The 15,161-nt window shown below is 45.4% G+C and overlaps 1 protein-coding gene across 4 annotated transcripts in view; it reads right to left on the bottom strand.

Annotated features, from left to right (window-relative positions):
* TIAM2 (TIAM Rac1 associated GEF 2) overlaps positions 1 to 15,161 on the bottom strand; it is a 236,767-nt gene that overhangs the window by 101,094 nt on the left and 120,512 nt on the right. For all 4 annotated transcript variants that reach the window (XM_015472916.3, XM_059889963.1, XM_024997095.2 and 1 more), the window contains 3 exons: positions 9,937 to 10,372; positions 6,604 to 6,776; positions 5,120 to 5,344 (listed from right to left, as the gene is read on the bottom strand). In XM_015472916.3, coding sequence (XP_015328402.2) covers positions 5,120 to 5,344; positions 6,604 to 6,776; positions 9,937 to 10,372 — 834 coding nt within the window. The remainder of the gene's footprint in view (positions 1 to 5,119; positions 5,345 to 6,603; positions 6,777 to 9,936; positions 10,373 to 15,161) is intronic.

The following is a 15,161-nucleotide window of genomic DNA, read 5'->3' as shown; positions in this document are numbered from 1 at the left end:
TGTGGACAGTCTGCTCCCAATTGGACATGCCCAAATGCAAGTGGTGTCATCCTGCCCCACAGTCCCCAGAAGGCCTGGGGACAAGAGCACATGATGGTCTCTTCTAAGCCAAGCATGTCCCCACATGACGGCTTGACACTCGGCTGTTATTACTGCAATAGCGACTTTATCTGAAAAGGGAATCGACAAGGAGCTCCTCCAACCAAAGCTCTTCAAAGAAAACCTGTTCCAGAGACTTTATCTCGCATGATGTAATGTACTCTCTCAGTTCAGCTCTCATTAGGCAACAAGTTGACTAGTTCTGGGGTTCTTCGGATCTCTGGGGGAAAGTGCTGCGTAAATAAATTATTTCCTTGTATGTAAAATAAAATAGAGTGAGGTTGAGAGTTTTCAATGGTAATTGATAAAGCACTGCTCTTTTAAAGATGTTTTTAAAAGGCACTTTAGAGAAAACTATATACTTCTGGGATATTTAGGAGATCATGTTCTTATTGATTTGATTTGTAAATACCTTTGCCTTTATATGTCATAGAACATTCTCTAGTCCAAAACCATCTCATAAAAGTAATCCTAAGCATGTGCCTGCTTCCCCCCCGCTTAATGCTTCATACTCTGTGTCTGCAAGTATAGAGAAAAATAGCTTTCTTTACAACCATCTGGCAAGTGAGTTAAGAACAGTGGGCACAGCGAATGTAGCTCACGTTACCTGCCGCAAAGCCCTCTGGGAAAACATGAATACATTACAACCTTAAAAACTGTGGCTCTGGTACGGAGAATATTTTCAGGTGGAATGCCTAAAGATCAACCCAATTGTTTCTTACCAGAAATTCAGCAGCATAATATGAGAAGGTGATTGTGTGCAGGGGAGGGGATCAAGGGAAGGGTGTGGGGGAAGGGGTGCGAGCAAGGGGGAGGGGGGTGGGAGAGGGGAAAACCAAAATGAAAAATCAGTAGTATTAGCGCAGTGCTTTAAATACTCATGCAATGATTCTGCCAAAGAATGCACATTGGTCACAAGTTATAATTACCCTAATTCTTTAAAAGAGTTCCTCTCTGGGCCATCCAACCACCAGAGACCCTTGGATCTGTGTAGGGGGGCATATGAAAGTAATTCCCCTCTCCCAAGAAAAAAACAGCACCAATTTTGACATCATAAATGAAGCATTTACCAACAATGAAAAAAATTAATGAAAATTTAGTTTTAATTAATGAAAATTTTAAAAATTAATGAAAATTCAAATTAAAAAAAAATGTTTGCTTGGACTTCTTGTGGCCATAAACAGAGAAAGAAAACAAGAAGCCAAAAAAAAAAAAAAAGGGCCAGGACCAGCTCAATGTTGCCCAATTTCCCTTTCCTCTCCCTGACCTAAACATTTGACAACACATAAGGACCTGAAAACTCCAAGTTGGGTGTCCAGGAGACTAAAGTATGGCTTTAAATGTTAGTGAGCCAGTTAAAACCACACCTTCTCCCACTACAATCAGTATGAGATTCTAACTCTGGCACTTGAGCCCACGAGCAGCATCTCTGATGACAGACAGACTACCGTGGCTTTTGGATCCTGGAAATTCAGGACCACGAGGGAGACATGGTGTGGAGAAAACATGAAGAAAACCTTTCTCCTCCTCCTCAGGCCTTTCCGCTTGTCGTGTGAATTGCGTTACAGCATCACATCCCTGCCTGCCCCAGACAGAAAGCTGAGAGGTCAGGGCCTGCCCGCAGGCCAGATCTCTTCCCAGACAGGAGCCGGGCCAGGCTCTGGGAATGAAGTGGCCAAGGGCAGAGATGTGTCTGTCCCCCGCAGATGCGGCCTTGTCAAAACCCCCAAAACCGTCCACTCCCACGGTTCTCCTTGGCGGCTTCAACTTCCTTTTCAGTTCCTTGGCAAAACTATCAATATGTTCTAGTTTGTAGTTTGCGAGCTGTCACTCTTTAAATAAAGAGCATATTTTGGAACTTCCTTGACAATCCAGGGGTTAAGACTTTCCACTGCAGGGGGCACAGGTTCAATCCCTGACTGGGGAACTAAGATCCCACATGCCACACTATAAATCAATTGTCTGTTTGAGGAACATTTCAATTCAGGTGCATAGGAAACTATCTTTAATACTCTATAAAATTATCAAAAATGATGCATTGGGAGAAACATCTTCCATAAAAATTGTTAAACTTCTGTCGTGTTACTCTGGTCCAGACCTTCACAGCTGCACACGCAGACCAGGGTCATTCTTACCCCTATCCAAGCCACTGCCAGATTAATCTTCCAAAGAGGATGCATTCACCATGCTTTCATCACAATTTTAAAACGCATGTTCCTCCCTTAGGTCTAGAGGCTTACCTCCCAGTGTTATCTCACAGACCCTGAAAAAGCTACACCAGTCCCTGCCCCACCAAACCTCCATCTCTTCATCCCTTCCCAGCCCACATCTCAGCTCCCGTGTGCTCAGGAGACCCAAGCCCCACTCTGTTACTCCTACACGTGACCCTTGAACAATAAGGATGTGAACTGCACGCGTCCACTTACACACAGATTTTAAGTAAATACTACAGTACTATATGACTGTGGTTAGTTGAAAACAGAGGGCCAACTATAAGTTACATGTGGCTTTTCGACTGCCAGAGGGTCAGAGCCCATAACCCTGGTGTTACTCAAGGGTCAACTAGACTACCAAATTGCCTACCATGTACTACACTCTCTTCCCAATAGGGTTTGGCTTTCATACTTACACATCTCTTGCCAATTTTTTAAGGCCCTATTCTTCCAGGAAGTTTCCTCCACCTCCTCAAAATTACAGCACAAGCTCAACCCATGATCCCTCACAGCATCTGATGACTATGCCCTAATCTACATCATTCTAGAATATTCATCAGTTTCATGCTTATGAGGCCTGCTTTCTAACTAAATGATACATTTCTTAGAAACGGGATCTGTATTTTAAAATTATGTTTATTTGTTGAAGCTATAGGCATCTGTTCAGATCAGATCAGTCGCTCAGTCGTGTCCGACTCTTTGCGACCCCATGAATCGCAGCACGCCAGGCCAGATGGACAAACAGTGAGAGGGAAGGATTGGGTAGGGAGAAAGACAACACAAGATACCAGAAAAAGAGAAGCAAAGACAGATCCAGGTCTCACCAGAAAATCCATTCAACTGCACTGTCATTTAGAAACACTTGATGAGGGGGCAGGAGATGGGAATTACTTGGTTATTTTACTATTGCCAACTGACAGATTCCAAATTCTTAATGTGTCACAAATATATCATTTGAATGCAAGCCTTTCATCAGTTTCTTATTTACAGCTAGGAATTTCTTTCCACACATTCTAAGTTCTTCATGTATATGCAGACAGAAAAAAAATTCTAAGCAAGGTTAAATATTCAGACACAGAGAGAAGACTATTTGTGATTTAAGTCAAATGCTGCAGACAAAATTATTTCTATGGGGAATCTAAATTGTTGTGTTGCCATGGAATTTTTTTTAAAAGAACCTAGTCTCTCTATAATAATTTACAAAGTGAAAAGGACGAAAGATTCAGGCACACGCCAACCCATCTTCAGCCTATCCCTCTTCAAGTTCCCAAATCACTGGACACTGATTTTGAAGGGGACTGTAGTAGATACTGTTGTGTACCACCTGATTCCCCTTTGAAGACAAAGGCATTCTTCCCCTTAGCTGCTCATGGCTCACAAATAGGTCTCTCTTTGGGAATCAGCCCCCTCTGACGGCAGCTACCTTGATCAGTTGTCATGGCATGCCCCACTAGAAGCAAGCAACTCTGAATGGCCATCCCAGCTGCTAAGCCCCCTGTGGAACCAGCTCCGCACAATTCAGAACCAGAGTCTCTCCTTAATTCCCTGATAGCTCAGAGGGTAAAGCATCTGCCTGCAATGCGGGAGACCCACATTTGATCCCTGGGTCGGGAAGATCCACTGGAGAAGGTAATGGCAACCCACTCCAGTATTCTTGCCTGGAGAATCCCATGGACAGAGAAGCCTGGTAGGCTACAGTTCACAGGGTCGCAAAGAGTCGGACACGACTGAGCGACTTCACTTCACTCCCTTACTCCTGAGAGCATTCCTAATAAAACTCCTCACATGCAAATCTCTCAGTGTGTTTCCCAGGGAACCTGACTGAAGAGATTCACTGACACTTGTCTAAGTGTTCAGGTCGTCTGAGCAAAGGAAGACTGACACTAAGCTGCTTCCCGTCCTGTAAAATGCAAGCAGCATAGACAGTAGCTGCCTAATTACTAGATGAATGTGGAAACAGGCCAAAGAAAGCATTTTCTTTAGCACCTCATCTGTTAGAAAAAACAAGCCAAAAAAATAGTGTTTTTCCCCCAAAGCCACGGATACAGGAATAGCTGTGTTATACCAAACCACTGAAGGCTGAGCACCAAAGAACCAGTGCTTTCTCACTGTGGTGCTGGAGAAGACCCTTGAGAGTCCCTTGGACAGCAAGGACATCAAACCAGTCAATCCTAAAGGAAATCAACCCTGAACATTCATTGGAAAGACTGATACTGACTTTGGCCCCCTGATGCAAGGAGCCAACTCACTGGAAAAGACCCTGATGCTGGGAAAGATTGAGGGCAGGAGGAAAAGGGGGTGACAGAGGAGGAGATAGTTGGATAGCATCACCAACACGTTCAATGGACATGAGTTTGCGCAAACTCCGGGAGATAGCGAAACACAAGAAAGCTTATGTGTTGCAGGTCGTGAGGTTGCAAAGAATCAGACACGACATAGCAATTGAACAACAACCAGACTACCGTTTTTGAAGCCATCCTCTGTATTAGAATCATACCTGTCTCATCTTCCAGTAGTTTTATTATACAAATTTTGTTCCAAACGTGACAATATTCACAGAATCAGCTAGGCAAGCAGGAGCTCCTCAATACGAGGAAACAAGATCTGGTCATAAAATGTTCCACTATACCTATACAGCCACCAAAGCAGATCGTATTTCCCATATGACAAAAGTGCAGCCACTTAAGTACTTGAACCAAGAGACCACAGAAACTATTTCCGCCGGAAGTGTAAGAACCAGCTCCCACATCTGAGTTTGCCGCCAGGGAGGTGAGTAACGGGAGGAGACACTCATAGGTCATCTGTACCTGGTTCTCTATGGCCTTCCTGTTCTTTGGGTCGCTCACCACGGACAGCTGCAACTCTGCCATCTTCTTCATCTTGCTGTCCATGTCTATCTTCTGGAGGAGGTTTCTGGTCTGGTTCTTCAGCAGCCGGACAGTGTCCTCTTTGCCGTGTTTCTTTGCGAAGAGGGATGCGCAGGCCGAGTGGATGGCGGTGACCCAGTTCTCCAGGTCTGTCTGGCTGGTGGCCTAAACACAGAGGGGACGGGGGGTAGGGAGGGAGAAGCGATTTGGAACTGTTTCTCCACAAAAGTGTTCTCCCAAGTGGCAGCCTGGGCTTGGATGTGTAAAACCCCCAAATACCTCCACTTCATAAAAAACTGTTTAAGTTTAAAAAACACACTCAACACAGATCTGCAGGCTTCCGTGACTCCAGGGGGCCTGTGAGAGCATCAAGGGTGTCACATGGCCCCAGATAGGATGGGAAGACAAACCAGAATCAAGCTGTTCACCAGCAGCGAGAGTAACAAAAATACAAAAAAAGAAAAAAACAGTATATTCATGCAGTGTACATCTCGTCGCTCTCTAAAAAAGCAGGCTACCTTCATAATTTTAATAAGACGAGGAAATGTTAGGAGCAAAATGCTACATTTTGAAACCTGGATATGAAATTACATCCATGGTATGGACTCATTTACGAAAAACTATAATAAAAGAACTTTTCCGGGAGGGCACAATAATATTAAAACAGTTGTCTGTAAATACTGAGAATTTGAGTGGAATATTGGAAATACGGGGCTTCCCAGATGGCATTAGTGGTAAAGAACCTGCCTGCCAATGAAGGAGATGTAAGAGACACGGGTTTGATCCCTACGTCAGGAAGATCCCCTGGAAGAGGGCGCGGCAACCCACTCCAGTACTCTTGTACTCTTGTCTGGAGAATCCCATGGACAGAGGAGCCTGGCGGGATACACCTCATGGGGTCTCAAAGAGTCGGACATGACTGAATCGACTTAGCACACATGCAGGCACAGAGGCACCCAAGAAATGCTTGCTGGGTGAATGACTGAATGGTGATAGCCCCATGGTGCCTGGCAGTCAGCAGAGGCCAGTTCTCTTGCTTAAACTTTAACCCAAAGTTTAACGGCTTTTACTCTATTTTATTGCTAAGTCATGCCTCTTAATTCGGATCCTTCTCGTCCTAACAGGACATGAGATCTCGCCTCCACCCTCCATTTATTTATTTATTTATTTTTTCCTTTAATAGAAAATTATTTAATTAGTATACATGTGTTCCCCATCCTGAACCCTCCTCCCTCCCCACACCATCCCTCTGGGTCGTCCCAGTGCACCAGCCCCAAGCATCCAGCATCGTGCATTGAACCTGGACTGGCATCTCATTTCATACATGACGTTTCACATGTTTCAATGCCATTCTCCCAAATCTTCCCACCCTCTCCCTCCCTCCTCCCCCCCCCACACCCTCCATTTAGAAAGCTCAGCGGTACCTGGAATAGGTAGACATCCCCGAAGGAGTTGCTGAGGCAGAAGACATTTTCCTTCTTGGGATGTTCCGGGACAGACTGCACTATGCTGTCTTCTGCAAAGAGGGCACAGCGGGGGGCACTGCTCTGATCCATAGAATTCTTCCCGTAGGTCTCGTAAAACAGCAGCGTGCATCCTGTGAAAGAGAAAAGCACAGTACGGCCCCTGTCACAGGTCCTGAGGACCCATGTAGGAAAGGAACGAGAAGAAGGGACATGAGGGAAACATGGTCACACAAGTTTACAATGGAACCCAGCACAGCATAGAAATCAGGAGAAAAAAAGTGCACGACCCCAGCTCTGCCCCCGGGGATGGCATCCCTGAGGCAGCGCTTTCTCCCTCCCCGGTACTCTCTGATCTCTGAGTACTCTGAGTGGGGCACTGAGCAATCTCTCCTCCCACAATCAACCCGCATCCAAAGGCAGAGGCTGTGAGAGCCTCTTAGAATAAGGGGAAGGGGCATGAGGTTTATGGCCTGAGCCACTGCTGCAGGCCTGAGCCAGTCCTTTGTTCCAGCCACTGATGTACTTAGAAATAATCCTCCCATCTTTCCATCAGGAAACGTCTGACTGATGCTACCGCTGCACATACAACATCCCATGACCCGGGGTCCTGAGGACCAGGGTAGCGGTGCCAGCTCCACCCTAGTCCAAATTCTTTGCAATGGTTCCCTTAACACTGAGCTCCCAGTGGCCGGGGCTTGAATCATTCTATCTAGAGGAAGTAAAATTCATTTCGGGCAGATACCAAGATGCTGCCAGCCTTAGCATCCCACGTATTGTGCATTCTGAGGGACAGTATATCCGCCCTGCCAACATTCTGCCCGGGAAGTCCCCTGTGAACCACGCGTAAATCCACTCATTGGAAAAGACAGCTGGAAAGCAGAATCACCCTTGTTAAAGTTTTATTACATCCTCCAAACCCTAAAAAACATGTGTGCCATTAGCATACCTAGACATTCAGTGTAGGTGGGCAACCAGATGGTTGGCTGATAGCTGCTCTCTTAAAAGCACTGCTTCGACTTTATTTACAGAGACACTTCAAGGATAATTTTAAAACTCTGCTTAAATGTATATGTGTGTGTGTGTGTGTGTGTGTATACCTATATATATATATATATATGTTTTTAACTACAATTAAATCAAACAGTTAAGCCAATTAAATCAAACAGTTAAGCCCAAATATTACAGCTTGGATTCTAAGCCAAGAAAGCTGAACTCATCAATACTGAATTCCCAGAGGAAAGAGGCATAGAAAAGCACATGGGATAGGTTATGATGGAGGGAAAAAAACATCTTCATGCCAACCCTTTCTTGGGCTGCCAAGGAAACAAAGGGATGTGTGCTTTATAACACTGTCACCCAGAGAGCATCCTTTATCCACGGGGCTTCAAATGCTTAACAAGCAAGGGCCCGGGCAGGCCCATGGATCTTACAAAGGTCAGAGACAAGTCAGGACAATCTGTGCCCCTGAAGCCAGCAGCCAGAGGTTCCCTGGACAGCTGCCAGGATGGGAGACAGTGTTCTAGAGACGTCCTCTTTCAACCTTAAATGACACCTGCCCACACCTCCCCAGGGGCCTCCAAGCACCTGGCACTACAAACATCTCCGGGAGCACAAACTCTGGAAAGCACTAGGTTTTTGGGTTTTCCCTTCGTGTATTTTTTATACTAATTCACCATCAGCTTGTCTTCTACCTATTAGTCCTGTCCCAACCTTGATAAACCAGAATAAACTCAGTGTCTCTTCCCGAAGACCACTATACTCACGGTCACCCCAGTTCTCAGTCCTCCAGGTTAAATGTTGCTAAATCGTTGTCATCTTCCATACTGCACAGCTCTACAGCCCCTCGGTGTCACCGATGGCTGTGCTTCTCGAAGCAGGATATGGACACACAAACGCACACCACCACCACCCCATGGGGTGTGCTCTGGGGCTTTCAAAGCCACAAGGCAAGCAGGGAAAGCATCCTGCTTTCAGTGTCCCAAAGCACCCATTTTAGTAAACAAACTTCACGTTGAAGAAAAGTGTCTGACATGCTCTAGAGACACACCTCCCTCTCCCGCACTTGGGTAGTTCTTTGATCATTAAACCTTAAAAGCATCAACTTATCCCTTAAAAATGTTATCTTGCTGGATCCAATCCATTATTCCAGCTTTCCAAATCTCTTCCGTCCTCCCACAGAAGACCCCGCCTCCCCCAGGGGGTCGCCCTTTGCCTTCCTGAGCCACAAGATACCACGAGGATCCAATCGAGAACTGGAAAAGAGGGCTGCATCTGTGAGGGATTCCGGGTCTCAACTTGCATAAAACCTCCAGTTTGCTGGGGGAAGGTGTTACCTAGAGAAGAGATGGCTTCTCCGTGTCCCTTTCCCAGAGGGTGCTGGGTAATGAGTTGATGCCAGCTCCCCAAAACTCACAATTTCTAAATATGGGGAGCACTGCAGATAGCTCTGGGCCTTTCACCTGCACTTTGTCCAGCGTGACCCCCGTTTCTGCCTTCTCCCATGACAAGGAAGGGTGCCAGCTGCTACTGAGGAACCACACCAGGTTCCTCTGACAAAGAGTCTCAGGACAGCTGTGCAGAAATGCCCGGGTCTGTGGGGTTGCTCGGCGTTCACATCTATATCAGTCAACGCGATGCTGACTCAAAGCCTCAGATCGCATCAAATAATCTATCCATCCACAATGAGAGAGGCAATTATAATTTTTAAACGGTAAGGCTTGTGAAAAACTTTTATCATCCTCACAAAGCAAAGGCTTTCTCCTATTTCTTCTGCATCAGAAAAACAAAACAAAACAAAAACAAAGCACATGTTTGTGATGACAATAAGACACTCTTAGCTCATCAACGTGGGGTGACACAAACCAAATGATGCGGATGAAACTCTTCACTGTACAAGCTGGGGAGGACTGCCTCTCTGGGGTTCTGAACATGTGCACAATCCATGCTCAACGTTCCAAATAACTCAACTACACCTGGTTACTTATCCGGGGCTCCCCTCCCATCCCCCAAATGCAGGACAAGTATTAAAGAGTGGTACGGAAACCCCTATAAAATAATAAGCAATAGTTGTTACATTCAATCATCACTCAGTAGAATGAAAGATGCATACGACTGTTAAGTGAACATATTATACAGGTTTGAGAAGGTATTTTAGGAAAGCAGGCTGGACGGTTCTGGATCAGATGCCTGCACATGAACTCCAGTCCAGCCTGGACTCGCTGACATTTCCTAGGAAAGAGGAGAGCAGAGGAAAGAACTCCTGGGACCCCCTGGGTGGTGAAGACCACATACCTTTAAGTGTCACCCAATACTGCTTCCATTTCCTCCGGGCCACCAGTTCCAGCTTCCTTTCCTTCTGCAGAGTGACGAGGGGTTTGAAGAAGAGCCACCCGGCTTTGCGCACCACCCCTTGTTCCTTCTCAAAGAGCAGGTCCAGTTGCTCCAAAGAGCTGAGCGACTCGCTGCTGGACTCGGCCGTCTCCGTGGACGTCTCGAGGTTCTCCGTGTTGGTCCTGCTCATCTCCAGCTCTCGCATGAAATTCTCATAAATGTTCTGCTGGAGGGGGTCGCTGCCGATCGCATGAGCAGATTCACTTCTATGGGACAGGATCTGAGCAGAGCCCCCTGACCACAGGGACACAGACCCTTGGGAGGGCCCTTGCGTGTCCACGTTCAGCCCATCCGAACGGCTGTCAAAGTAGTCACTGCCCTCCTTGGACCTCGGCTCCTGTGAGCAACGCAGATGACCACCCATCAGAGGTTATGTATAGCCAAAGCACCTCTTCCCCCACATGGCGTGCATATAATATAATATGCACAAATATGCACAAATATAATAGTGTGGCTCGCTAATAGAAATGCTGCAAAGCAAATTTTTTTTAATGCAGCAAGTCTGCAAACCAGAAAGAATCATAGAGACAATACAGTCCAAACCAGTGTATAGGCAGGGGAGTCAATGCTTAAAAAGTGTAAACCAATCATTCCTGAGCATCCTAAATCTAGGGCTTCCCAGATGGCACTATTGGTAAAGAACCTGCCTGCCAGGAGATGTAAGAGACACAGGTTTGATCCCTGGGTCAGGAAGATCCTCTGGAGGAGGAAATGGCAACCCACTCCAGTATTCTCACCTGGAGAATCCTTTAGACAGAGGAGCCTGGTGGGCTACAGTCCATAGGGTGGCAAAGAGTTGGTCACAACTGAAGCAACTTAGCATGCACACATCCTAAATCTAACCCACACTTGGCATCAAAAAATGAGTTAGTATATTCAAAACATACTAGTGAAGATTTCTGGCTAATTTCTTGGCTAACTATGAATCAGGATCTTCCAGGAAAGAATTCATGTTCTTGCAGTCTTGTTTTCTTTCTGGATCATTTTTAAGCTAAACAGGAGAAGCACTAATTTCAGGGTCAAGGAGGGTGTTATTATATATAAACGTTTCTTCCACTCCCCACAGTGAACAGTTTCAGCTTCTGAACCCCTGCTCAGGTCTAGACATTAAGATCGTTAGCATCATATTAATATTTTCCCTCTTTGGATAGTAAAAACCATGCACCTGGGCTCCTTATCCACAAAGGGTTCTTGTTAAGAACCATAGCTATTTCACTGTAGTTATTTCATAACTAATATATTTTACTTAATTTGGGAATTTTTTCATGAAAAGAATATACTGTTTACTCATTCCCATTGTTTTATTTGAGCACTCATTTTATTCCAAGCACTGGGAATACCAAAGCAAGATTCTTTAATATTTATTCTGACACAAAATGAGACATAAGCATTTCTAAATAAAATTAGGTTTATCTAATAACCACTGCCCTACTTAAGACAACACGCACTGAATACTGAACTGGCCGTGCACAGAGCTGAAAACAAGAAGGTTTCCTCTAACACCTAGACTAGAGGTCTAGCCATTTAAGAAGAATAACTTGCATAGAGGCCATTCATTGGTCAATAGCAGTAAGTAAATTTCTGAGCAGAGAGTGAGCTTAGGAGGACTTCCCTGGTGGTCCAATGGTTAAGAATCTGCCTTCCAGTGCAAGGGATGCAGGTTCAATCCCTGGCCAGGGAACTAAGATCCCACATGTGCATGCTGCATGCTAAGTTACCTCAGTCGTGTCCAACTCTTCGTGATCCCATGGACCGTAGCCAGGCTCCTCTGTCCATGGGATTCCCCAGGCAAGAATACTGGAGTGGGTTGCCGTGCCCTCCTCCAGGGGATCTTCCTGACCCAGGGATCAAATCTGCTTTTCTTACCTGTTCTGCATTGGCAGGTGGGTTCTTTACCACTAGCACCATCTGGGAAGCCCACATGTCAAGAGGTAACGAAGCCCACAAGCCACAACTGGAGATTCCACATGCCTCAGCTGAAGAGGAGCCCACCGTGAAAGATCCTGCATGTAACCAAGATCCTGAGTGCGGCAACCAAGACCCGATGTAGCCAAAAATAAATAAACAAACAAATCTTTTAAAAAATAAAGAAAGTAAGCTTGATTTATGACTTAAAAGACTCTGACATTTCAAATTTACAGCTTAGGTTAAGGTAATTCTGCAGAGACTCTTAACACACTCTAACTCACAGGCTAGTGAATTTTCAATTAGATTTCCTTCTCCATTAAAATAAAGAGGAGGGAAAATGAGGTCAAGGACCACTGACTAAAGACTTTATGGTGAATATTGCCCTGTTTGGAGGGGTTTTCTTTCCAGAAATTTCATCCGGAAATCAAGCAGCAATTACCTGGTATCTTTTGTAGGAAAATCATCAATTAGACAAGTGCTTCTAAATACCCAAGGGCTACAAACAACTGAGCCCCAAACATAGCTATTACTAATGAAAATATTATCTTCCACTGTGTTTATACGATATCCCATAGTCAGATTTATTTATACCCTGATGCTTATGCAAGAACTGAGCAAATAAGCCAGCTATGGTGAGTCACTTGGACAGGAAACTTTCAAAATAGTTTAAGGGTTGTTTTTTTTTTTTTTTTTCCCCCTCAATTGTCACTGTGTTGCTCTTCAAACGTTCCTAGGAGATGAAGGAATATTTCTCATTTAGCTCATATTGACATTATTTCAGCTATGAATAGGACTCTCTGACTCATAGCCCCAGGACACTGGGATTGCCTCTGATAGCCAGCAAGAGCTGTGATGGGGTGTTTCAAACCCAGCAGAGACCTGCCAGAGAAAAGCATCAAGTGTCAAACCGAAGTGTAACTTGTCAGCCCTCCTGACATTGGTTCTCACAAGAGGTAGACTTAAGTCATAGTGCTAACTTTTAACTGTTCAACCAGAGCAAAAGACAAATTTTCCTCCTTGAAAAATGGAGAAAAGATCACATATTTTAGCATTTATAACTGATTCATATACACAGATATCAATTTCCCTGGTCTGTAACAAATGTGTAAAGCTTTCTATCTAGAATCCTAATAGCTAGTGACTCATTTTCAGGTTAATAGGAAGGAAGGAATGTGGGAGATTCAGCTGGATTTCCTGATCACTGTGCTGTGTGTGTGACGCTAAGGTGCTGTGTTAGTCATGTACATAAAGAAGTCTAATTTTCATTCCTATCTGCATCAGATAATCATAAATGACAGGTACCATAACTTGACATTATAGCATTACAGCAGAGTGAAGAGGAACTCAAGAGACGTCACTAAATTCCTTGGGAGCTAAAAGAAAACTCATCTCCATTCCTCACTTTATGGGAAAAAGCACCAAATTCACCGTGTTGTTCTTCACATGCCACTGTCCTTCTTTTCATAGTAAAGCCCACTGGTCCTCTGCAGAAATTCCCTGGGACTGTGGGGCCCTCAAGGGGCAGCAAGAGTCTAAAATGAAGAGGGTCAGAAAGCCGGGGTCTCTGTGTCCTGACTCTCGCTAAGAAACTCTGCAGCAGTGGTCAGGACTCACCCCTAGGGCCCCTGGCAAGACCATTCCCTGCTCCCAACCCCCATCCCTTGGAGTTCGGCGTGGTCTCGTGACCCGCTTTGCCCAATAAACGCGAACAGATGTGAAAGGCGTGGCTTCTGAGCGGGCGCTTCAAAAACCATCAATAGGTTTCTTCTCCCTCTGTCCCGGAGGCTTGGGGTGTCCTGGAGGGAAACTACTCCATGGACCTGGGGGCCCAGAGGGGATCAATGCAGAACAGAGTTGCAGCTTGAGAACGACGCAGACTGATTTGTGCTCAACCTCGGAGAACTGAGGGCTTTTGTTCCCTCGGTGTAACCTGGCCCACCTGACTCACAGGATGGAAAGTTTACCAAGGACCCGTCTCAGAACAGCTGCATCGCTACAAGTCGTCCACCAGCTTCAAACACACGCTCTCCTCCTGCACACCCATCCCCCCACCCTCTATGTTTGAATATCCTTTTTCAGCTACTAAGTATCTTCACTGATGAATTTGCTTTCAGGCTGTAACTCCCCAGAGTGGTTGAAAACCCTCTAAAGAAAGGATGGCTCTTTTCACATCACTTTTTTTTAGAAGTCAAAACAAATATGTCTGCCCATCATGGGAAGACCTTCTGAGTCTTAGCTGTACTGGCATACAGAAGTCTGTGTAAGAGAATAAGCATTTGGTACCTTAACTATGGTACACTGTCACACACTTTGCTGCTCCTACCCACTGACTGTATTTTTAAAGACCCAAACTTTGTCTTCACCTTCAATTGTAAAAGAAAAGCGAAGGCAGGAGTCCCCCAGTGGCCCCGGTTCGATCCCTGGTCAGGGAACTGAGATCCCACCAGCTACACAGTATGGCCAAAGACAAAACCCAGCTGGAAAATAAAAAAAGAGAACGAAGGAAAACAAAGGCAAGGCCAGTGGAAGTGGCACACCTACCAAAACGTTGTTCACCTTTATAAATTATCAAAATCGGACACAAGCAAAAGGCAAAAAGCTGCCTTCGTAGGCCACTTTTTAAAAATCCAAGATAATTTGTTATGTTAATGTTCAATAACCCCCACGAAATTACTAGAGTACCAAGAGTACCTTGGCCATGCAGCCAAGTGGAAAAGACACACATCTGAGCTTTAGCACAAATGGCTTTGGCCCCAGCTTCTCCACTGCTGCTGCTGCTGCTAAGTCACTTCAGTCATGTCCACTAACTAGCCATAAATCGTCAAACTCCTTTAACATTAGTTTCTTCATTTTAAAATGAGAGGGTCCGTGTGCATGCTAAATCGATTCTTTGCAACCCTGTGGGCTGCAGCCCACCAGGCTCCTCTGTCCATGGATACTGGAGTGGGTTGCCATTCCTCCTCCAGGGGATCTTCCTGACCCAGGGATCAACCCTGCATCTCCTACATTGGCAGGCGGACTCTTTACCACTAGTGCCACCTGGGAAGCCCAGATGAGGGGAAGTCCTTTCAGATTCGGGCTCTTTGATCTTGTAACCATTCTGTTCTTAACTCCATGGACTTACAAATCATCCAGTTAAGTCTTGGATGATCCAGACTTGAAGGAGCTTCACTTCCCAGGGGTGGCTGGGCGGCAGGGGTCTGCATAGGATGGAATGT

Source organism: Bos taurus, chromosome 9, assembly GCF_002263795.3.
Source record: "Bos taurus isolate L1 Dominette 01449 registration number 42190680 breed Hereford chromosome 9, ARS-UCD2.0, whole genome shotgun sequence".
Lineage (NCBI taxonomy): Eukaryota > Metazoa > Chordata > Mammalia > Artiodactyla > Bovidae > Bos > Bos taurus.
The sequence above is the reverse complement of the archived record's forward strand: the minus strand, read 5'-3'. Positions and strand labels throughout refer to the sequence as shown.